Source organism: Strix aluco, chromosome Z (assembly GCF_031877795.1).
Source record: "Strix aluco isolate bStrAlu1 chromosome Z, bStrAlu1.hap1, whole genome shotgun sequence".
In the NCBI taxonomy this organism is placed as follows: Eukaryota; Metazoa; Chordata; class Aves; order Strigiformes; family Strigidae; genus Strix; species Strix aluco.
In genome coordinates, this window is record NC_133971.1 from 28590587 (window position 1) to 28616085 (window position 25499).

The following is a 25499-nucleotide window of genomic DNA, read 5'->3' on the forward strand; positions in this document are numbered from 1 at the left end:
AAGAGACCAAAATCCAGAGAAGAAAATGTGTGATTCAGAAAGAAGTATATTTTTCCTTCAAACTTTTAACAGGGGGTTATGAACAATGGTTTTGTTCTTTGTTGGGGTTTTTTTAAAGACAAACAAATACAGGTCTCATTCATAAATTACCAAAGTGTGCAAACCATTGCAAACTGTAGCATACAACAAATGCAAAAGTTCAGTATGCACTCCAGAGATTACAGTGGCAAAGGAACGGTGCAGGAAGTTTTTGTTTCCTTCCATAAAGTAGGTTTAAGATTATAAATTAATCTCAGAAGAGATTATGAGTATCTTGAAGAGTTAATGAGTATCTTAAAACTGCCTGCTTCCCTTAATTGTTCAAAGGCCAATTGATCCTGAAGTGTATAAAATACCAATGCATGAAGATGAGAAGCACAGCTGAGACAGCAAGCAAATAAAGAGCAGACAGGAACCAAGTGCTGTGTCTGCTGGGAAAGATGCTAAAAGGTGCTTTTACCTTCATTCGCCTTTTTGTGCTCTTGCTTGGTTTCTCCACTATTTGTTTGGGAGTCCTTTGCATTTCCACAAGTTCCCCGACATGCAGATGTGGAAATAACAAGCTGGTGTTTTATTGCCTGTTAGCTTTGGGGTTCTTTCTCCTTGTTGCTGGCATTTTCTGGAGCACTTTCCATGAAGTCTTGAAATACAGGGGCCTCAGCAGCATCCTCATTCAAAATCCCAGCTGTAGAGAGCTACGTGTCAGCACCGTAGACAGGTATGTGTTGCAGACTGCTGCCGATGAATTGAGAGGGAGGGATGCTGTTTTGTAAACATACTGTGAGAAGAAAGAAGCCATACAAGGTTTTTACAAATCAAAAAATAAGAAGCCATTTTATTATACTTCTGTGTAGAGAACCGTAGCCTGAAATTTGATTTACTAGAGCAAGCAGGAAAGTGCAAACAGCAATTTGAGAAAAAAAATATGCAAGGTAAGATATACTACAGGAAACATGGCAGGCTGCACAGAGTAGTCCAAAGCCATGTATGGAGGGAGCAGGTGCAACTACACCAACTTCATGGAGCTCCTGGAGCAGCATCATTAGTTCTGTCTCAACAGACAATTCCAGATGTGTTGCTGTGGGATATGTGCTCATATTACTTGTTACCAATGAGGTATGCAAAGAGCTTTACCTCCCGATATGGTCCCTGATAAAGTTTTCTTGTGTAGTTGTCCTTACTATTTCTGAGCAAAGTCTGACACTTTCAGAGAGAAAGTTTCTTAAACCAATTGGCACTAGGCCTGACAAAAGTCTTTAACAGGATCACTGGATACAGATTACTTTTCCCAGACTGTTGTGGAAACAACACAAGAAACACCGACTATGCGTGCTCTAAAAGCACTATAAAAACAACATTCAGCAAATTTTGGTTAGATAGATAAGCAGAAACACACAAAATGTATTTTAAAACTGTGGGAAAACAATATCATATTCATATATAACTCACTAACCTGCTTTGGACAGTGATCTCTTTCTTCTTCCAAATCAAACTTTTCTTGGGCACTTATAGAAATACTCACAAACATGATCGTTTGTATGCTATGGGTGGGAAAGCTCATCTTTTTAGAATGCTGTGTTTTAATAAAATATTTTGCAGAAAGATACAGGTAATGATCCCAGCTATGCCAGCTGTTTTATATTAATATATTTCATTGATCTAGACCTGCTTGGTTTTCCATTTACAGTTTAAGCCTCATCTAAACTTTGGAAACGTAACAGTCAAAGAATCTAACCACACTCTCTGTGATATATCACATTTTGCCATGATGTGTTTGGTTTTTTTTCAGGCCTGACTTCTATCCCCCCTCCTATGAAGACAGCACAGATCCTGAAAAACAGAACTCCCCACTGCCAGTTGCCTACACACTAAATCATCAAGAAGTCATCAATATCCCCCTGCCGCCCTATAGCAAAAGCAGTGCAGAGTTCATCAGTGAAACTAGCGAGCAGGAACAGCCACCACCATATGAATTATCTGTGGGGCAGCTACAGCAGCAGCAAACAGCTGACCAAGACTCAGACCCTGGAGCGGAGTTAAATTCTCCTCCATCCATACAAGAAAACAGTTACCAACAGGATACAGACTGCCAGGGGACCTCAGAAAGAGCAACCCCTGCCAGAACATCTGAGATAGGCAGTGGGTAGAATCCTGCATTCATGAAGCGGGGAAAATTGGAAGAAGCATTTGTCAGTGATCCTTAATAGTACACCACTTAGGGTGAAACTGCCCAGGAGAAGCACTGACCATTTATGTGTTTGAGTGGAGTTGGAGGGGATATATATAAAGGTGCACAGTATTTCAAAGCAGAATGAATCTCCATAGAGATAGAAATAATCAGGCTGTGTATTACAAAAGTCAACATCACTGGCAATAGGAGTTTCTTATGCTGCAAGATAAATTAAGCATCATGCTGTTATCAATCTTAAATGTCTTGTGCCTCACAAGGAGTTTCATCTGACAGTGGTTTGGTAATATTAGCTGACAGGAAACCTATTAACTCAGCCTTTGCTGGGTGTTTGTAAGTTATTTGCTATAATTGATTATTTTTGTATCATATGCCTTTCAAGTTACTTGTTTTATTTAGGGGTCCTAATGGCTGGTATTTAACTAGTGAATTAATGAATAAATTTCGTATTTAAAACAAATGCCTTCTATTCGTTTATATGATAAAGGTGTCCATGATTCAGGGTAAGCATACAATACAATACACTCAATACACTTCCTAGCTGCTAAACAGACAACCCTGGTTACGCCCACAGCTCCTCAGAAGGAACTAGCAATTGTAGGAGGAAAAACCTTCTGTGACTCTTCTGAGCTGTCTCTAAAAGCAGTTGCTTCCACTGCAGCTTTCTTGAGACTGTGTGAACTAAAGAAAGGGTCCTGTATCCTGTTTCTGATACAAGTGGCCTCGTGCTTAGGGAACAAGTACCAGAAAGAGGACAGGCTTGGACTCATCCTTTCTCTGTTACATATTTTCTTCCTTCCACAAAATCACTGAGGCAAATTTTCATCCATGCCACTGCCATCTACAACTACATATGAGAAGAAAATTTACATGGAGGTTCACTTAGATTTGGACCTGCAAAACCCATTATAGATGGAGTTTTGGTTTTTCATAGAATCATTGAATAGTTTGGGTTGGAAGGGACTGTTAAAGGTCATCTAGTCCAACCCCCCTGCAATGAGCAGGCACATCTTCAACTAGTTCAGGATGCTCAGAGCCCCGTCCAACCTGGTCTTGAATGTCTCTAGGGATGGGGCATCTACCAACTATTTGGGCAACCTGTTCCTGTTTTTGTTGCAGAACCATCAAGACAGAAAAGTTATCACACTTTCCAAATGCACACATACCCCAGGACAACAACTTTAGCATTATGGCTGCATATACATTAGAAATGCAAGCCATGATGGTGACGGCAACAATGGCTAAAGCCAAGGAAGTGACAATCACATCATTATTTTCTTCCAAAGAATTTCAGCCTTTATGGGAAGGACCTATAAACCTTCAGCTGATGTAATGAGAAAGGAAAGTAGGATAAAATGGGGTGGAGAAACTACAGAAAAACAAAAATCAATTTAAGACAAGTTGAGGAAGACTAATATATTAAAACCATCATAGGCTAAAAAAGAGTCTCCCTGAAAAAGATAGAAGCTGATAGAAGATGCCACCAGAATATAAAGATTTTACAAAGTGACTGAGAAGTGGCACAGCACAGAGGAGAACAGTAAAAGTCAGAGAAACATTCCCCATTATTTCCAAAACAGCTGAAGTGAGGATCTCCTATGCCAGGTGACCTTGTTATGGTCTTAGCTCCTAGCACTACCATACCCGCACCCTGAAATCCCTTGCTTATTTACTTCTGGGCACCAGATCCTGATGGCTGCTTGCGTTGCACAAAAATTGATGCAGGGATCAATCACATCAGATGAAGCTGATTAACCAGTGAGATCTCCCATGGCAACTTTTTTTTTTTTTTTTTCCCTGAGGAAATTTGACCTTTCCACCAGAAAACTTTTAAAGCAAGACCACATGAGTGGGAAATGATTGAGACTATAGGTAGCTCTGAGAGAAAGTATTGCAGGAGTACTACTGAAGGTTGCTCTTGGACCAGTTTGCTATAGAAAATGAGATTCAGATTCTTTCCACATAGCCTATGGAGCATCAGAAAGGATTATGGACAATCCTTTCTTCATTTCCCCCAATCCCACAGCAGTCCTGTAGTTCCCCTTTTTAGCTCCAGCCTTCTGCAGATGTTGTGAGGTCTCAGTGGATCCAGAAATGTGAAACTGAAGATAACTGCATCTTCAACCTGCAATATGGAAAAAAGTATTTGAGATGTGAAGGTTATTGAAATAAGGAGAAAAATAAGGTTAATAACTGATATTTTATTTGTTACAATCTCTTTTTCAGTTTGTCTTTTCAGCTAGTGAACTACTTGGCTATAAGCTTAGTGGAAAGTGGTGCGGGCAATTAGCTCAAAAATTTCAGCAACCTTAAAGCAGCAGAAGTTTTTAAATGGTTTGCTTTTGATCAAACTTACTAGCATGAAGTCATCTTTGCCAAGAATAGCAGCTGGAAGTTTTAGATTAAAGGGAATTTTCTTCAGACTGGAGGATATGCATAGGTCAAACTAAGGCTTCAGAACAGAACAGGTTCTTTCAGTGCATTGACAACAACTTCCTGACACAGGTGATTGAGGAGCCAACAAGAAGGCGTGTGGCTGTCCTGATACCTATAATACCAGATGAAATGAATGGGCATGTGAAGGCCTTCACTGCAGTGATCATGAGATGGTGGAGTTTAGACTATTGAGGGGAGGGAAAAGGGCAAAAAGTGCTACCAAAGTTAGCAGAGCAGACTAATCTCTTCAGACACCTACTTGGAAGAACCCCATGGGTTATGGCCTTGAAGAGAAGATGATTCCAGGACAGCTATTTGATTTTCAAGGAACACATCCTGCAAGCTCAGGAATGGCTCATCCTGACACACAGCACAATCAAACAAAGGCAGCAGGAGGCCTGCATGGATGACCAAGATGCTCCTGACTAAACTCAGGTATGAACAGGAAGTGTATGATAAGTGGAAGCAGGGACAGGTGACCCAGGAGGAATATAGAGACACTGTCCAATCATGCAAGGATAAGATTAGGAAAGCCAAAGCCCCTCTGGAGTTGAATCTGGTGAGGAATGTGAAGGGCAACAAGAAAAGTTTCTACAGGTACATTAGATGAAAGAAGACATGGAAAAGGCTGAGGTGCTCAATGCTTTCATTGCCTACATCTTTAACAGTAAAACCAGCCTTCAGGAATCCAGGTCCTTGAGACCAGAGGAAAAGTCTAGAGCAAGAAAGACTTATCCTGGGTGGAGCAGGATCAGGTTAGGGAGCCCTTAAACAAACTGAACATACACAAGCCCATGGGATGACTTGGGATGCATGCACAGTGCTGAAGAAGCTGGGCCATGCTATTGCAAGGCCACCCTCCCTTATCTTTGACAGACTGTGGTGACTGGGAGAGGTTCCTGAGGACTAGAAGAGAGCAAATGTCACTCCTGTCTTCAGCTAAAGGAGGATCTGAGGAGTTACAGGCTCATCAGCCTTATCAGTCTCTGGGGAAGTCATGGAGCAAGTAATCCTGGAAACCCTTGCCAAATCCATGAAGGACAAGAAGGTGAGTGGTAGAGTCAGCATGAATTTATGAAGGGGAAATGATGCTTGACCAACTTGATGACATTCCACAATGAGATGACTGGCTCAGAGGATGAGGGGAGAGCAGTGGATGGTGTTTGCCTCGACTTTAATAAGGCTTGTGACGCCACCTCCCATAACATCCTCATAGACAAGATAACAAAATATGGTTTAGATAAGTGGACAGTGAGGTGGATTGAAAAGTGGCTGAACAGCCAGGCCCAGAGAGCCGTGATCACTGCCACAAAGTCCAGCTGGAGGCCAGTCACAAGCAGTGTGCCCCAGGGGTCAATACTGCAGCCAATACTGTTTAACACCATCTTTAATAATCTGGATGTTGGGCCAGAGTGCACCCTCAGCAGTTTTGCAGAAGATACAATATAGGAAGGAGCAGCTGACACATCAGAGGGTTTTGCTGTCATTCAGAGGGACCTGGATGAGATGGAAAAATGAGCCGATAGGAACCTCATGAAGCAAAGGGAGATGCAAAGTTCTGCCCCTGGGGAGAAATAAACCAGGCACAAATACATCCTGGGGCCAGTGGGCTGGAAAGCAGCTTCCCAGAGAAGCACTTCGGGGTCACATGCTGAACGAGAGGTTGACGACTTACCAGCAACTTACCTGCATAGCAAAGATGGCCAATGGCATCCTGGGCTGCATTAGGAAAATGTCACCAGCAGGTGGAGGCAGATGATCCTTCTCCTCTGCTCAGCACTGCTGAGATGCATCTGGAGTGCTGGGTCCAGGTCTGGGCTCCCCAGTACAAAAGAGACATGGACATACCGGAGTACCTCCAGCAAAGGGCCACAAAGATCAAGGTACTGGAGCATTTGTCATATGACGAGAGGCTGAGAGACCTGGATGTATTTAGCCTGGAGAAGAGAAGGCTCAGGAGGGATCTTACTGATTTCTGTAAATACCTGATGGAGGAGAAAGAAGAGGACAGAGCCAGGGTCTTCTCAGTGGTGCCCAGTGACAGGACAAGAGGCAATGGGCACAAACTGAAACACATGAAATTCCATCTGAACACTCAAGAAAGTTGTGGGGTTTTGTTTTACTGTGGGAGTGGTCAAACACTTGAAGAGTTTGCCCAGAGAGGTTTTGGAGTCTCCACCCTTGGAGATAATAAAAATCCAGCTGGACATGGTCCTAGGCAACCTCCTCTACCTGACCCTGCTTGGAGCTGGGGGATGGACAAGGTCATTCTAGTCCTCATGGACTAGATGGTCCCTTCCAACCCCAGGGGTTCTGTGATCCCATGGTTCAGGTGAGTACTACTGCCTTCCAAATTGTCTCTGAACACAATGTGCTTCCATCCAGCCACTAACTCTCTTACAGAAGGGCACTTCTCCCAAGGGAAGATGTAATAATTATTTAGCTGTGCTGGCAGGTGAATTTGCTGGTATTTTATGACTTAGCTCAAACCATTTGATGGTGAGGGGCAGATGCTTGAAGCCTGTGTAGTAAAAAGCCACACCCATGCTCCCCAATGAGACTACACCAAATATTGCTTCTAGTCACATTGGCTCTACACAGTTCTACAGTTTTCAGTAATCCAGTCTCAGCTACTGTGTTTTTGTGAACTGTTAAAGTTATGTCATAGTCACTAATTCATACTGCTCCAAATTTGCCCTGATTTCCCCCTAGTGTAGACTATTATTTATCTTAGACCATGAGAGCAGTTACTACAATATACTGCCGTTAAACAGATGAGATTATAGAGTTTTCTTTAATATTGAACATTATTAAATCATTCTTAGACTATGCTCCCTTCCCACCTTTAATTCATTTTTCTCTCTGTCCCTTTCTCAAATCCACTGTTGTGCTATTAGTATTCTTTTATCACAACTCTCTCTTTCCAGCTGAATCCAGCAGTTTGTCCTCTCCTAATCCCCTCCACCACCTGCTGCCTCTTGGTCTGTTCTTGGGACTCACCAAGCTCTGCTTTGGTCAGCCCTCTGCTAATCTATCTTAAACTTGTTCTCTCTCTCACTGGTGTCTCTGAATTCCTCTTTCTCCTTTTCCTCCAGTGTGCTGGGAGTATATCTTTGTATTGTTGGGTACAGAAAAATCTAGGGTTTTGGGAAACAGAATTACTGTCCAAGTAAATGTTAGTGCAATCACAGCAGAACAACACAGGAATCTTGCAATTTTCAGACTTGATAAAACTGCTAATCAAACAATAGCCACAGAAGGGTCTGTGTCGCTGTCATAGCACCTAGACATTGTGATAAGACAAACAGTATTAATTAGTTTTTCCTCTTCTAGATGTATGGTCTGTTTTTAGAAGCCTTGCATCTTTGTGTAAGTTCATACATGTTCATCTTTTCCAAGCAATCATCTCTCATGTTAATAAGTAAAAGTCCTCAGGAAATGAAGCACACTTTATGAGATTATGTCTCAGTCTTTCCCCAAACACATCAGACATATATAAAGATATACATTGTACTTCAGCCTTACAAAGTTCTATTCATCTTCTACCAGCTGGAGTGCATGGAGCTGTGCCTGGGGATGGATGAGGAGCCGACTGAGAGATTGTGGGTCAGGATTAAAGGGAGGTCAGGGACAGATGTTATAGTGGGGGTCTGCTACAGGCCACCCAACCAGGAAGACTGAGCAGATGAGGCCCTCTTTGACTGATAGGAGCAGCCTCACGTTCACAAGCCCTGGTCCTCATGGGGGACTTCAACCACCCCAATATGTGTTGGAGGGACAGCACAACAGGGCATAAGCAATCCAGGAGGTTCCTGGAATGCACTGATGATAACTTCCTTCTTCAAGTGACAGAGGAGCCAACGAAGAGAGGTACTATGCTGGACCTTGTTCTCACCAACAAGGATGGGATGGTGGGGAATGTGAAGCTCAAGGACAGCCTTGGCTGCAGTGACCATCAAATGGTGGAGTTCAGGATCCTTAGGGCAGCAAGGAGGGTGCACAGCAAGCTCACGACCCTGGACTTCAGGAGAGCAGGCTATAGCCTCTTCAGGGATCTGCTTGGCAGAATAGCATGGGATAAAGCCGTGGAAGGAAGAGTCAGCCCAAGACAGCCGGTTAATATTCAGGGATCACTTGCTCCAAGCTCAGGAGTGATGCATCCCGACAAAGAGGAAGTCAGGTAAAAACACCAGGAGGCCTGCATAGATGAACAAGGAGCTCCTGGACAAAATCAAACACAAAAAGGAAGCCTACAGAGAGTGGAAACAAGGACAGATATCCTGAGACGAGTACAGAGAAATTGTCTGAGCAGCCAGGGATCAGATTAAGAAGGCCAAAGCCCTGATAGAATTAAATCTGGCCAGGGACATCAAGGGCAACTAGAAAAGCTTCTATAGTACATTGGTGATAAAAGGAAGATGAGGAAAAATGTAGGCCCTCTGTGGAAGGGAACTGGAGACCTGATTACCCAGGATATGGAGAAAGCTGAGGTAACTCAACAATTTTTTTGGCTCAATCTTCCCCAGCAAGGGCTCCAGCCACACTGCCCAACATGCAGAGGCAAAGGTGGGGACTGGGAGAATGTAGAACCACTCACTGTAGGAGAAGGACAGGTCTGAGACCATCTAAGGAACCTGAAGGTGCACAAGTCTATAGGACCTGATGAGATGCATCCACAGTTCCTGAGGAAATGGGCAGATGAAGTAGCTAAGCCACTATCCATCGTATCTGAGAAGCTGTGGCAGTCTGGTGAAGCTCCCTCTGACTGGAAAAGAGGAAACATAACCCCCATTTTTAAAAAGGGAAAAAAGGAAGGCCGAGAGAACTACAGGCCAGTCAGTCTCACTTCTGTGTCTGGCGAGATCATGGAGCAGATCCTCCTAGAAAACATGCTAGGGCACACGGGGAATAGGGAGGTGATTGGTGACAGCCAACTTGGATTCACTAAGGGGAAATCGTGCCTGACAATTTGGGTGGTGTCCTATGATGGGGTTACAGCACTGGTGGATAAGTGAAGATGTCATCTACCTGGACTTGTGCAAAGCCTTTGACACTGTCCCACACAACATCCTTGTCTCTAAATTGGATGGATGGACTACTCGATGGATAAGGAATTGGCTGGATGGTCGCACTCAAATAGTTGTGGTGAAAGGCTCAATGTCTGGCTGGAAAGCAGTGACAAGTGCCATTCCTCAGGGGTCGGTGTTGGGACCAGTGCTATTTAACATCATTGTTGGCGACATGGACAGTGGCATTGAGTGCACCCTCAGCAAATCTGCTGACGACACCAAGATGTGTGGTGTGGTCGACATGCTGGAGGGAAGGGATGGCATTCAGAGAGACCTGGAGAGGCTTGAGACGTGGGCCTGTGAGAACCTCATGAAGCTCAACAAGGCCAAGTGCAAGGTCCTGAACATGGGTCAGGGCAATCCCAAGCACAAACACAGGCTGGGCGATGATGAGTGGATTGAGAGCAGCCCTGTGGAGAAGGACTTGGGGGTGTTAGTGGATGGAAAACTGTGAGCCCAACCATGTCCCGGGCTGCCTCAAGAGAAGTGTGGCCAGTGGGTAGAGGGAGGTGATTCTCCCCCTCTACTCCACTGAGACCCCACCTGCAGTGCTGTGTCCAGCTCTGGGGCCCCCAACATAAGAAGGACGTGGACCTGCTTCAGTGGGTCTGGAGGAGGGTCACAGAGATGATCTGGGGGCTGGAGCACCTCCCCTATGAGGACAGGCTGAGAGAGTTGAGATTGTCCAGCCTGGAGAAGAGAAGGCTCCACGGGGACCTTATAGTGGCCTTCCAGGACTTAAAGGGGGCCTACAGGAAAGATGGGGAGGGACTCTTTATCAGGGAGTGTAGTGATAGGACAAGGAGTAACAGTTTTAAACTGAAAGAGGTAGATTTAGATTATTTATAAGGAAGAAATTCTTTCCCGTGAGGGTGGTGAGGCACTGGAACAGGTTGCCCAGAGAAGCTGTGGCTGCCCCCTCCCTGGCAGTGTTCAAGGCCAGGTTGGACGGGGCTTTGAGCAACCTGGGCTAGTGGAAGGTGTCCCTGCCCATGGCAGAGGGGTTGGAACTAGATGATCTTTAAGGTCCCTTCCAATCCAAACAGTTCTATGATTCTTGCAGAGAAAAGCAATTAACTGGTGGAAAATACCAGTTGTTACATTTTATCAGGATCACCTGTGATCACAAAAAAGGGATAGTGAGTGTATTTGGGATTAGGCTAGTTCTGAAGTCTGCTGTTTGACAGCTAGCCAAAACCACACACAAAGAGCCCTTGTTTCTGAAGGCCAGGACAAAGTCAGTAGTGAGATTTTAAAACATAGCCTTTGTTCACAAAGACTGCCTTCATGAAAGCAGTCTGTCATCTACTGCAACTAGTGCTCTAGTGACTTTCTGATAAAAGCACAATTATGCATCTTCACAGTCCTGATTTGTTCCTCATGAGTCTTCCCACCACATCTGGAGGGACACCTGGCTTCAGTACATCTTACTTTTCAAAGTGCAAGTCCCAGTCCCAGAAGCTTGGTAAACGGGATACTTGGTACTGTAACTAGCTAGTTCACCATGTGAACAAAAATTATTTCATTGTCAGAGAATGTGTAAGAGATTTTAGAAGTTCTGGGACCGTCTTTCAGAACGTTCTTTCATGCAGCCCAGTAATTCAAACTAAGTGTCATAATCCAGAGTATGTCTATGCTTGACCATGTGTGAACACTAGTTTTTAGCTTACTATTTTGCACTTGGAGGAGTTTGATCTATAAGGAAAATTAAAGATTAGATAAATGAGGTTTCTGTAAAGATGAACATTCTTATATCCAAAAGTAGATGTCCAAACTCTGTAAGAATGCCATGGTTGTCTCCAAAAAAAATCTTAATAAAAAGAACTAAAGCCTTAAAATCTCTTTTGGCTTATGGGAATACTTACTGATACAGTAGAATACTATGTGAGAACATTAGTACCTCAATCGTTTAGAGTCAATTAAGTAGATAATGTAATTGTATTAAAGGCAGTTTTATTAGGATGCTCGAAAGTGCAGTGTGTCTTGTCCACAACTACATATTAAGACAGAAATACAGCATTATTCTTTATTGTGTACTTAGTGCCATAACAATTTTTTGACAGAAGTGTTGAAAGAAATCAAAACAATTTCCTTTGCTGCAATATTATATAAATTGCACTAAAATTTGACAACCACAATGAATTGAAACACACTGCAAAGAGGCAAGTTTCACAAATCCACCTTGACAAATGATACACGTGACCACACTGTTCCCAAGGAAACAAAGCTTTCAAACAAGTCACATGCATAAAGTGTTTGTGTTTTTCTTCAGAGCACAGTATTGTAGCTAGAACTGCAATATCATTTCACAAGCAGAAAAATGCTGATGTCCATATCCCCAGTATCCTTCTCAGATCTATGCCGGGATGTCTCTTCTCCCTTTGCACTCCCTGATTTTTTATTCATGATCCACTGTTACAAAGAATCTAACAGAAATTGTGTCCAGCTGGTGAATCAGACAAGTATTTCTATTTAATTCATTAGCGTTTGTTTTCATTTCCTGTTCACTGCTTCACTTACCACTTTGTGGTAAGTGGAGCACGAGTATTCTAAAGACTTAAAAACTTCCATAATAACTCCTTCATGAAAAATTGCTGAACTTGTAGTGATTACCTTTCAAAGACAGTAATGAGGAATATTGCAAAAGACAGCCAGATTCCGCACCCGACATATTGCTGGAAGGACACAATCAGCTTCTATAGCACAAATGCCTCCCTTTGGAGGGGGAAAAAAAAAAAAAGTCAAAAAATCAGGAAAATCTAAAGGCACAAGTCACATTGATATGCTTTAAAAGCAGGGGTAAAAACAATATGGGATAACCCCTTCTTTGGGAGCATGTGCAAGTGTGTATACAACACTGCTGCCAGCGTGCATCTGTGAGCAATGGGAGACAGGAGAGGAGGAGTGGTGTCAGGTGAGAAAATACACCCTTTGCAAAGCTTAGTATACAGTCCCTGTGCCTCAGACATGCTCTGTATGTCTCTTCATAAACCAACAAGAAGGTGACAAAGATCCCAAAAAATATTCACCAAGCATGTCTTTGCTTTGCAACTCTTCCCCCTCTCTCCCTAACTGAAACTTCCCCAACCTTTATCACAGCGTTCAAAAACAAGCAGTTCTCCTTTCCTGTCAGATTGCTGACAACATTTGAAGGTTAAGGCCTCTTTCTTTGGTTATACTGTTATCTGAAATTAAGATATTGCAAGTAAAACAAGTCAATACGCTACTGTATTTGGAGAGCAATGCAAACGAATATGCTCAATATTATATCAAATTTTTCTTCCCACCCTAGCTCTATCCCCAAGAAAACATTTGAAATCATACAAGGCACAAATGGCTAACATGTTTCAGCAAGGTACTGTCTCTTCCTTGCTGTTCCTCTTTTGGCCCTGGTTTAACAATCTTCCGTGGCTTCAGGTGATGACAGTGGGTCCCTTTCGCCCTGTCCTCTCATGAATCTGAGATATTTTCAGTGCGATTGCTATAAGAGGACTCAGCACAGCCTAAAGAGGAAGAAATACACTGAATTACATAAAGCAGCAATATCAACAGACATATTTATAAATGCCCCTTTTAATTGTAGTACTATATGATAGTAAAGAATTGAATAATAATAAACACTGACACGGCTACAGTGTCTATATTGTCATATTTGATACAATGAAGTACCATGTTGAGCATGTTTTGTGAAGTGTTACACTGGGTATACCTAAGCTACGCAGAAAATAGAAACCAGTAAATATACTATTCTGATAATCTCTCTATGTAACAGGAATTATGGAGCTCTTGTGAAATCTGCTGTACAAAACAACCTAGAAATCACAAAAGTAGAATTATTTCTATTCTGATGAGTGGAAGCCATGTAGATGAGATTTTCTTCCTATACACACTTAACCTGTGAAGTTTAAGGTCAGAAGGTACTGTAACACCTTAACAGAAATCATGAAAGTGTGTTTTAAGTAATACCACCTATAATTGTATTAAATAGGATAAATTCCAACCGAAGCAGCATGAACTCTCAAGTTTCAGACTAGAGACCTTAGTGAATGGCCATATGTATGAAACTATCCAGATGGGTGAGTGCAGATAACAACTATGATAGTACAATATGAAAACCAAGTAAAATACCTTTTTTCAAATGGCAACTGAATCTTCTCTCAGTTAATTAAATGATATGCAAAGATAAACTGGCAGAGCTGAGTTTTGTGTGAAAACCTTCTTTTTGGAGAATCATATATTTGATTACCAGACTAGTAAGGTAATTTTCTGAACCTCAAAGATTTTGCTCTGCTGCCTCTTTCAAATAAACTACATTCTAGCTTTACTCCTGTCAGGTTTAAAAATCAAATCAAACAAACCAGTAATTCTGGAGAGCTTAAATTTACAGATATCTTTTTTATAAGCTTAATATAATCAATACTTTGAATCTGTTTCAACCACCTAATGGTTTCTGACAGTGTGAGGTGTTTGCTTTATTTATACAAATGGTCAGATGGTTAAATCAAAAGATTAAGGAGACAAACTGTGCAAGCAGAGTCCTGGAGTAACACCATGAGTGCCACTGATGTCAAGTTTATGATCAAATTTCATTATGTACAAAGTGTGACCAGTGTGACATGCTATTATTCAAAAAGCTCCATATTTGTAGATGTCTGTTTACTGGATAATCATTGAATACAAGACCATTAAAGTCAAACATGCTTAGAGAAGATTAATATACAGAGCACAAATTTGGATCTGTGGGTAAATGCTGCAAAAGTAAATATTATAATGTGCCAATTGATAAGCTCTGGACCATATCACTCCTTCCCTCCAGCAACACAGATTAAGGAGAACTGAAATATGGAAGCATCTGAAGTGCCTCTGGCACTTTCCTAAGAAACCTCTTTCTTATTTAATCTAAAAAGCACAGGAAAATTTTAAAAGCAACCCTACTGACCACCTTTGCTTGACTCTGCTTTCTTAAGCAACAAATGCACTCTGAAGAAAAAAAACCAAAACCAAACAAAACTCTACACAATGCTTTCAACAAAACACAAAATCAAATGAGTTTGTGACATCCATTTACATAAACAATTCAGCTGCTGCTCTTTTGCCAAGCCATTCCAGTTACTACTAAATATTCTTCTTGTAACAACCATGCTTCTCAGCAGAGGAAGTCCTATTTTAGTTTTGTCCTCTCACACTTCAATGTAACTACAACTTTCTTCATTCTGCGGATATTAAAAAACCCAGTAGTGCATCCTCTTTGGAATGGCAAGAGCAGGACAGAATAACAAGGAACTTGAGCTGTATATGCCTTTTTAAAACTCCTTTATCTCTGCACTGAACAGTTTACATTTCAGTTGCAAAAGATAAATTCCAGCCAGCAACCATTTATAGTTAATATGACTCTATAACTTAAAGAGATCTTGGTTTTAAAATATTTTTCAAATGGTTCTTTCGACTTAAGAAATTGTAAAACTTTACTATTGACATGTCAACTCAAAATGGCAATTGCAATCACTCTGTCAGTTAATAATATTTATCTCTTGGAAACTGAGAGATATGGCATGTTATCCTTCAGCTAAAATTTAAGAATTGAAAATTAACAGAATTGACTTAAATCAGAATTTTGCTTTAGTAATAACAGATAGAAGTTATACCTCTAAAAAAATAACTGGTAGGAATGATTATTCATACTAGGAAATACATCAAACAAGCAGATATGTAACATAAGGCAAATAAAGATCAAAAGCCCTTTGCTTGGGAATAATCTGTATCAGAGCTGTCAGAGTTATTATTCCTGCTTGGCTCACGTAGCATTTTTTCTCTATGATCTTGCAAGAAAATTCTGTACAACTCCCCTTCTTCTAGTCAAGTTCTCCGATAAGATTTGCCCCATGATAGATTCAGTTCATCAAAGGCTCAGGCAGGGCTGAAATGTACCTGCTTGCAGTTGAAAAGCTCAGCAGTGTCTTGAGTTTGGCTTTAGAAAATATTTTTCTCAGAATAGGTGGACAAATGTCACTTGTATGTCAAGAAATGCCTTGTGAAAACCCACTATGGGCAGCACTTATGCTAAAACTTGCCAACTTGCATGCAGTTCTGATGCAAAATCATCTGTCCAGACTTTGCCTCGAAAGCTTGTGAATCTTTTCTCTTCAGTCTCTCCCTCAGCCTGCACTGAATTTCCCTCTTGTTAGGAAAACCAAAAGTAGGTGAGTTTTACACAGTCTAGCATGGACATTTTCCATAGGTCCCAAATTCACTTTTCCCAGTCCAATATAAGTCTCAAAACCAAGTTGCCCCATCAGTCTCATCAGTAAAAAGAATTCTGAAGAATATATCCGGGAAAAATAAAACAAAAAAAAAGCTCGGAGAATGGCAATACCCTCAAATAGGACCCAAATATTTTAGAGAACACCAACTAACTACAACTCTATTTTACAGTTCTCAAACTTTCGCTCTGTCTTCTCTCACTGTGCTGATCTGCATTTTGCATTCAGCAACACGTCCACCAGTGTTATTTTGGGCTCTCTCAGCTTTACATATACCCATGGAACACTAGGAACACAGGGTCAATTATTTGTATTTATGTCAGTATTTGCAAACACTAAACCATTTGCTCCCTGTATTCTGGGATCACAGGAAGAGGTAATGGAAGGCCATCTGAATTAGCCAGTCTTAAAACAATGTCATACTGGGGACAAAGATCCAGCATCAATCAACTAAACCTTGTGTGACTGTTAAAAAGGCATTTAGATACCTGAATTACTAATAATCAAAATGACAGTAATTACTTCAGAACACACGTTCAGACCTTGCAACAGATTTCTAAGCAGAGCTGGCACAGTGCTACATGTTCCAGAAGAATTCATGTCCCTGGAACAATTGTTAATGCTTCAAAATTAAAGAGAGATAAACAAGTGGGTTAGTACAGCATGGAATCATCAAAGAAGGGCTAGAGTTTAACTTTTGGAGCTCTGTAAAGATAGATGTGCCAAGTGTTTTTCATCTCTGCATCTTCCCACTCTAAAAACTGCTGTCAAACCCCAAATCCTACCTCTTCAGCTGCTTATCTATCAGATTTAGTAACAATTAAAGTAGTTCTATAGTTTGCAAAAGTAGCCTTGAGAAAAACATGCTTGCAGAATACTTTGAAGTCACCAAAAGCTGTAGTTGCTGGGTGGTGTTATTATTATTGTATAAATTACAATAAGCCTTGACGTTTCAGGCATGAAATCCTTTCCTCTCCTAACACTTAAATTCATTTTCAGTCATTCTCTTTTTATCATTTAAACATTACACAGAAGGTTGCTCAAAGAGGTCAGGGTAACTGAGACAACTATAAGTCCTGGAACAAGGACACAATTGAGAAATAACTCCATCCTTTCTTACCTCCTCCTGCTCCCATGTCATTTTCCCTTGCTTCATGTGACTGCTTAAAGCTGCTTTGTAGCCTGGGCAACAGAATCACTATCACATGAAATAAGGGAAAGAAAAACAAAGGCAGAAGAGAGGGGCAAATCCCCCAAAAAACATGTCTTGGTAGCCTTACCTATTAGAAGGAGCTTTTCCTTTGGCTATAATGTACTTTAAAAGTCAAACCAATGCACAACAAAGCAAGACTAAAGTGATGGAAGAGACACAAAGAATGGACTAAAACAACTACGAAGTGAGCTCAGCACTAAGATCACACAGCCTGGCACCACAGCTGTACCTCCTGCAGGGCTTCTGCCATAAGGGCTCAACAAACAGCTCAGCTTAGCGTGCCTGCTCTGGTCTTACATTCCAAAAAACAGAAGTCTTTGGAAAGGTTTATGCTACAGCCACCCATCCTTGAAGATCTAAGCAATGTGGATAGCCTGGTTCATCATGGAACAAACTGGATCGGCTCTGTAACATCCACAACACTGGTAGCATTCACTTCATTACCAAAAAGCAGCACACTCACCGTGGGAAAAAGGAAACTGACCTCTCTACTCTTGTGCATGGTCTGTCTGCTAACTCAAATAAAATTACAGTAAAGGTCAGGAGGCCAGCTGTTCTGTCCCTAGCAATAGAGAAGGGCAGGCATGAGGGGTGAAAATACAGGAGGAAAATGTAAACTGAGTGATGTATGGAAAGATCTATGTTTGCAACAGATTAGTTCTTTTCTAGTGTATCCAAAGCGCTTTGAGTGAAGATTAGGTTTAATGAACTCATTTCCTTGATTCATGAACTATTTTATAATTACTGTCACATGAGGTATTTTTCCTATGCTCCTTTCCAGATCCAGCTGATTTAAAATTTGTTCATTGTACGGCTTTAGGCAGAATCAGGAGCTAAATTATCTTAAGAGCACAAACATGCTATGTTACCTAAGAGTGTGATCAAACAAATCTCTATATCCAACATCCCCTTAAAGAAAATCTTATGGATTCTAATAGTAAAGGCAGAACTTCATATGATTTCTCTGGACCATAGTATGTTTTAATAGCCAACCAGAGCCATGCTAAAAGACCCAATGCTTCAAAAGTAAATGAAAAGGCAACAATTCTCTAGCAAACTGCACTTGTGCTTTTAAGTGTCTTGACAGAACCATACAGAAACCTTTAATTTTATCCTGAAAATCAGGGTTTTTTTCCTCTGCTACTTGCCATTCAAAAAGTGTTTCAGAAATTCAGTCTTTGATGATCAAGACACTTTCTATCCCAATTATTTTTCTTTTGATTGGCTTGCCCTTTTGGACAGAAGCACAAAGAAACAACTCTTGCCCCAAAATCTTTGCTTGGCCACTGTTAATCTAATGATTCTGTAGCTCACCAGCACACAGTTCACTAGACTTTGGCAAAAGTAATTGCAGCATTTGTGATTCACTGCATCCCATTTAAAGAGTGCCTGATACGGACTGCATTAAGTCTATGACAATGCCTGTTTATTGCTGTTGCAATTCACACAGTGAATAATAACATATTGTAAACAGATCTAGTTAGTCCATATTCAGAACAGATTACTCACTACACTATTCCCAGGGCACTTACCCTGCAACAGCAGCACAACTATGTTGTTGAAGGATTTTCAAATAAAACCATTCAAAACAACTCTGCATAATGAGTCATTTCTTTGTATATGAAACCCTGTTTGAACCCAAGTTCAATAATATATCTAGGTGGCTAGACAAAGGACAAGAAGATATTAACCATGTGTCAGGATCTGCAAATAATGAATAATGAGCTGATCTATAAAATGAGGCTATAAATGAGCCTAAAGGTCAATAAACTTTTATTTTAGTACTTCATGCCCATTTAACACATCTCTAGACCTTCCATCTGTGTTAAATTTAGGACAGCTAATAACTCTATTAAGTCTAGAAAAAAAAACCATACTAATGCATAAAGGTCCAAGATTTCAGAGAGAAGTCTGTCGTTTGTTATAATGAACTGAACTTCCTGAAACTGCTAGTTGATGCCTATTTGACTGGTTAAAATTAAAGATACTGTCTTTTAGGGAAATGTTCCAAGTCAGCTGGAAAGGAGTTTTCGCAGGAATTCACAATGATGAGGGGCATCACCACTGACAAGGAGTATCAACAGAGGGGTCTTCCATTCTAAGGGGAACATTTCAGTTTTAGAAAAGCATTGAGCATTGTTTTCAAGACTTTGTTTTGGAACTAGATTGTGTCACCACTATAAATTATGCAATTTTAAAATGCTCACATTGAATTGTTTTTAATATACTTTGCAGACAGCATGGTGGTCATTTTTCCTTATTGCTCCTGGTTTTCATTCCTATTGATACTGGCTTATAGGAAGAACTGAACTACTCACACAAAAAAAGTAGCCACTCCTTATCTACCAGGTGACCATGAAGCCACTTTTGTCAATTTCCTTCAACAGATCGTTCAACAGCCAGAAGCCACTGCTCTTCACATTTATCTATGACCTCGGACTTCTAACTATTGGCATGTTTTACTACTTTCCCTTGGACTCCTGTGTTGTTGATCAAGCAGTTGTCTATGCTGAATTTATTCTAGGTGGAAAGTATTACCAATTAATTGTATGAAAGACACTACTAAAATAAGATTTGGGTGACCCTCACATTCATTAATAGCTACTGTTTGACCTACATATAAATTGGAACAAAAGGTCCTTCCAAGCCTTGCTTCAGTCTGGTTACAAGAATGCTCTTACTGAAGCTCTAATGTTTCTGAAGGAAAACATACACTTAAAGGCAATAAGGCCTGAAAACCAGCTCTTCCTCTAAGGCTCATGCAGAGTTACCTGCAGTTACACAGTACTGAAGCACAACAAAGTATGAGGAGAGCTTCACTTGAGCACCACTCACTTGAATGGCTCCCTGGGGCAAAAATTAAAAGGCACAGCTTTGAGCAGTCTCAGTAGTGCTTCAAAGTATGTTAGGCTTTCTGTTGGGTATCAAACCAAAGTAGGGCCTACAGTTAGCACTCTCACAGTAGCTGAACGTGGATGATATTGAGCACTGTTACAGATCTTTGTCCAAATTTTATTGTGAGCAAGGGTTCCTCATAGAACAGCCCAGGTTACAAGGGATGTCAAAAAATCACCTGGTCCAATATTTTGTGGGAAAGGAGTTATGGTCATCCACAGAAGTACAGCACCTCTAATGTGAATGATTAATTCTGTCCACCTCAAGTGAACAGTTCTTTTTAAAAGAAATGTATATATTGTCTTTACAGTAAGTCTCAGTTAACACAATGCATATTGGAAGGTGTGGTTCAGATTTCTGCTTATCTGCGGAAGATTCACCATCAGCAGTTCACTGTCAAAGAGAACAGAAGCAAATTAGAAAAACTGAAAACTGCTGACAAGTTGACTGATTAATTTTGGAAAAGGCTTTACACAACTTCTTTAGGTTAGTGCTCTTTAAATAACCAGTCACTTATGAATACACTGACTGTGTCCCTATTACTGAAAGTAAATAGGAAACAAAGTACTTAAAATTTAAAATCTGTCACAGCTCTTCTAGATGTTAATGTGTCAGTATGAATCTCAAAGCAATCTAAACAATAAAGGAATTACAGTGTCAAGAAAATTATGCCACCTCTCCCCGGCAATGCTGTTTTCTGAAAAAGGAGTTTGCTATTCACTTTTCAAACTTTTCACTTATTCAAATGTTCAGAAATTTTCAGTTATTTTTGTACTAACATGAGGATCTCCTGAAATCAAGTTTACTTACTCCCTTGAAATCCACCACCTGCCTGTGGGAAAAAACCTATGACCTTGCAGGTCCTAATGCCCTCACGTTGCTGGCAATGTATCCAGCCAGGGCAAGGAAAAAGGAGCCGTGGGAACTGTGCAATACTATACTAAAGAATTTACTGCATTAATTGAGATGAAACTGCTATTTGTCCCAGGTTTTGTGCACATGGCAAGAGATGAGGAGGCTGTTTACAGTATTACATATTTCCTGAGGCAGTCTGAATGTTAAAATGTCTATCTGCACTGCATGAATGCAGGGAAGTGCCTGCAACAAGTTTAAAGGCAATGATGTTTCTACCCCTGGGATTATCTGTTCACTAGTGAGTATCCTGTAAAACAGCCAACAGTGTAACAATCTGACAGGTTCTGGTACATGTATAGAAAAACACCTTCCAGCCTTCTGTCCCTGGGAATAACAGAACTTTTTGGTGTCTAGAATAAAAGACCAGACACTGAAAGCCCTGAGGGCAGTGACAAACCCTACTGGCCCTGCCGAGTCTCCCCTGAGGACTGTCCCCTGCACCCTGTCCATGGGCTAACATGGCCCATTTCAGTCTGCCCCAGTGGGATTAGTTCCTGTCTGAGCTATGCCATAGGAGTGCCTGTCTCCAGACTCATCTGTGGCTCTGCTGCCTGAGTGGACCTCAGACCTGTGCTATAGGTAGCTTTTTTCCTGAGGACTCCTTGGATGTACATTGTAGTTTGTCTCCAGTTCTTACTTTGACCCTGTCTCCTGGATGCACCCACACTGTTGCCTTGTCTCCAGCCCTGTCTCTGGGCCCATCTCCTGCCGTTCCAGATGGACCCTGAACCTGACCTATAACTTGCCTTGTCTGGGATGGTCAATGAAGCTTGTTACCAGAGCCTTACTCTGCCCACTCCACTTGCCTGCTGTGGGACTGTCCCCCAGACAATGAGGGCATTGCCTGTGGTCTAGCTGCTCTGGGTGCCTGGCTCCCGTCACCTCATGCAGCCCCATTCTTGCTGCTCCCTGGACAGAGTCTGTGTTGCTAGTGAGGTCACAACATCTTGCAGTGGACTTTATGCACCTCTCTCAAGCAAATCCATGCAGAACAGAGATGAAATGTAACAGTAGGGCAGCACATTCCCCATTTTCTGAGGATAACCTCTGCTCCTTCAATCTAGTCTCTTCACAGGTGGAAAATTCACAGAGAATATTTGCTATTTTCCACTCATTTAAAAAAACAAGTGTTAAATACTGGGCATTGATTGTAGGTTACCTTAGGAGACACACAAGCCTAAACTTTGCCAGCATGTCACTTCTCTCACATTGCATACCTTGTAACAAGTAGAACAATCCATTGATGCAAAAAAGATTCAATTTTAAAAAGCATGTTCTCATTTAGCTAGATGAATGCTGCAAGTATATGCTTTACTGTTTTCCAGTATTGTTTGTTAGGATTCATTAGACAGGAAACATGTTCAGATCACACTTGTTGTGACACATATCAAAAGGCTACTGTAAGTCCACTGCAAACCCCTAAAATGAACTCTTACGTCTGTCTCTTACCATGACTTATTTTCATTTCATCTGCGCCTTGCCTACATAGCACAAAGAACCATACTTAAAATGGTCAGCTTAATTGCAACTGATAAACAATCTGTGCTGTAACAAAGTTTGCCATAGCTGTGGTGCACTGACCTTGGCTACCTGCCAGGTGCCCACCCAGACACTCTATCACTCCTCTATTCTTCACTGACCTCCGTGTCTGCACAGTTGTTTCTTCCACATAATTCTCACTCCTCCCTCCCTGCTGCTGTTGTACAGCTTTTTTCACCCTTCTTAAATATGTTATCACAGAGGGGCTACCAACATCACTGATTGGCTCAGCTTTAGTCAGTGGTGGGTCCATCTAGGAGCCATCTGGAACCGCCTCTGTTCGACATGGGGGCAGCTTCTGGTGTCTTCTCACAGAAGCCACTCCTGCAGTTCCTCCAATACCAAAACCTTGCCACATACATCCAATACAGTAGCAAGTGCAAAGGGGGTTGTAGAGTGTTCTTCCTTGGTCAAAATGTATTTATGACCCTGCTGGCTGACTAAACCTGGATACACAGAAAAATGGTAAAATTGCTAAAAAACGGTCCTTTACTCTGCCGGAGGCTTAACATTATAAGTATTCTATCCAAGGAGTTACTGACGATGCAAACTATTACTTTAAGAAAAAGCAAATAAAATTAATAGATCATATCTGCAGGAATGGAGTCTGCAACATTTCTGGAAAAACTGAAGCACTCTTCATGACTGATAGACAATTGTTTAATAGCATAAGAAACTTCACAGAATCACAGAATCATCAAGGTTGGAAAAGACCTTGAGGATCATCTAGTCCAACTATTGTTGCCAAGTTTATTGGGGGAATCTGGTGAAAAAACAAAGTCAAACATTTACCTAGGGTTCAAATGTGTTTGACAGCTTTTATGTTTTGGGAAATTTGCATTTGCATTCCAGTCATGAATACACAACTACATGGGACTTCAAAATACAGGTGTTCGATTTACTGTGAGTCAAATGCTTATCCTCTCTTCCATGAAACATCCTTAGTCCTTTCTTGTTGTGTATCACAGCATGAGGTGTTTTACTGAGAAAAATCTGAGAGTTTGAAATGTGACTTATTAATTGAAGGCATCTGCTGGACTATATGGCAACTTGCTCTCAACATTCACCCTTCTCAGGAAAGAGTCTGGTTATGATATGAGAATTCTCAGACAGCTGCAAGTCTCTCCCTTACAAGGAATCCCTACATTGTTTAGACTCTGGCATCCATATTTCCTAACTATACTCTCATCATGAGGAATCTCTGGGATGCTGTAACTAAGTGATCCCCAGATAACCTGCTTGAAAAATAATTATCTTTTTAAAAATATTTTTCTATAACTCAAGATTACAACACTTGCAAAAAATGAGCGAAAAATTAAAATTAGCATGGCTTCTCTTAATAGACTAAAAGTCTTTCCCCAGCATTTATCACCAGGCACCTCAGCCCCTGATATTCCTGTTGTGTTAGATATTACACAAACACATATTAAAACTGCCGGTCCTGCCTCAAAGCATGTACATTCACATGGCTAGGAAAATCATCCACAAATACAGTAAACAGGTCAAAGTGGTGAGTGAGCGTTCCTTCTGATTAAAGATGAAAACCTGCAGCCATTGGTGCACAGAGAAATGCATTACTTATTGACTTATTACAATACTATTCCATTACCTGTGGTTCCTTATTGTGTTGGCTAGGATCCTTTTCGTAACTCTCTGCATAGATTCGTAGGGTAGCTCTCACATGGCTAGAAGCACTCATTCTGAAGATGAGCCTGGAAGCATCTGAAAAAATAATCCGCAGCCCCTATGGAAGAAGAAGGAGCAGCATAAATGTAAGGTGGAAGTACCTTTGCAAATCACAGTTCATTGCTTTAAAATAAAAAGTGAAAAGAATCACAGAATCACAGAATCATCAAGGTTGGAAAAGACCTTAAAGATCATCCAGTCCAAACATCAACGCAACATTGACAGTTCCCAACTACACCATATCCCTCAGCGCTATGTCGACCCTACTCTTAAACACCTCCAGGGATGGGGACTCCACCACCTCCCTGGGCAGCCCATTCCAACACCTAACAACCCCTTCTGGAAAGGAATGATTCCTAATATCCAGTCTAAACCTTCCCTGGCACAACTTGAGGCCATTCCCTCTTGTCCTATCGCTTGTTACTTGGTTAAAGAGACTCATCCCCAGCTCTCTGCAACCTCCTTTCAGGCAGTTGTAGAGGGACATGAGGTCTCCCCTCAGCCTCCTCTTCTCCAGACTAAACAACCCCAGTTCCCTCAGCCGCTCCTCGTACGACCTGTGCTCCAGACCCTTCACCAGCTTCGTTGCCCTTCTCTGGACACACTCGAGTAATTCAATGTCCTTTTTGTAGTGAGGGGCCCAAAACTGAACACAGGAATCGAGGTGCAGCCTCACCAGTGCTGAGTACAGGGGTAAGATCACTTCCCTGTCCCTGATGGCCACGCTATTGCTGATACAAGCCAGGATGCCATTGGCCTTCTTGGCCACCTGGGCACACTGCTGGCTCCTGTTCAGCCGGCTGTCAATCAACACCCCAGGTCCCTCTCTGACTGGCAGCTCTCCAGCCACTCCTCCCCAAGCCTGTAGTGCTGCTGGGGGTTGTTGTGGCCCAAGTGCAGCACCCGGCATTTGGACTTACTGAAGCTCATCCCGTTGGCCTTAGCCCATCGCTCCAGCCTGTCCAGATCTCTCTGCAGAGCCTCCCTACCCTCGAGCAGATCAACACTCCCACCCAACTTGGTGTCATCTGCAAACTTACTGAGGGTGCACTCGATCCCCTTGTCTAGATCATCAGTAAAGATGTTAAACAAGAGTGGCCCCAAAACCGAACCCTGGGGGACACCACTCATGACCAGCCACCAACTGGATTTAACTCCGTTCACCACCACTCTTTGGGCCCGGCCATCCAGCCAGTTTTTTCCCAGCAAAGCGTGTGCCCATCCAAGCCACAAGCAGCCAGTTTCGCTAGGAGAATGCT

At 41.7% G+C, this 25499-nt stretch overlaps 2 protein-coding genes across 2 annotated transcripts in view; one reads left to right on the forward strand and one right to left on the reverse strand.

Moving 5' to 3' along the window:
* The first annotated feature begins 306 nt into the window (after window positions 1-306).
* Window positions 307-2687, forward strand: TMEM252 (transmembrane protein 252). The gene is made up of 2 exons (XM_074813150.1): window positions 307-757; window positions 1829-2687. The coding sequence occupies exons 1-2, from the start codon at window positions 480-482 to the stop codon at window positions 2184-2186; spliced, it is 636 nt and encodes a 211-aa protein (XP_074669251.1). The 5' UTR covers window positions 307-479; the 3' UTR covers window positions 2187-2687.
* Window positions 2688-11668: 8981 nt separating this feature from the next.
* PGM5 (phosphoglucomutase 5) overlaps window positions 11669-25499 on the reverse strand; it is a 77212-nt gene continuing 63381 nt past the window's right edge. Inside the window, exons 10-11 of the mRNA XM_074813213.1 lie at window positions 24164-24298; window positions 11669-13235 (exon numbers count right to left, since the gene is read on the reverse strand). Coding sequence (XP_074669314.1) covers window positions 13146-13235; window positions 24164-24298 — 225 coding nt within the window. The 3' untranslated portion in view covers window positions 11669-13145. The remainder of the gene's footprint in view (window positions 13236-24163; window positions 24299-25499) is intronic.

Bases quoted from the DNA above. Each gene is read 5' to 3' on its own strand.
- TMEM252 (XM_074813150.1), top strand. From the start codon at position 480: ATGCTAAAAGGTGCTTTTACCTTCATTCGCCTTTTTGTGCTCTTGCTT. The intron at 758-1,828 runs GTATGTGTTGCA...GTTTTTTTTCAG, and splicing joins CGTGTCAGCACCGTAGACAG to GCCTGACTTCTATCCCCCCT.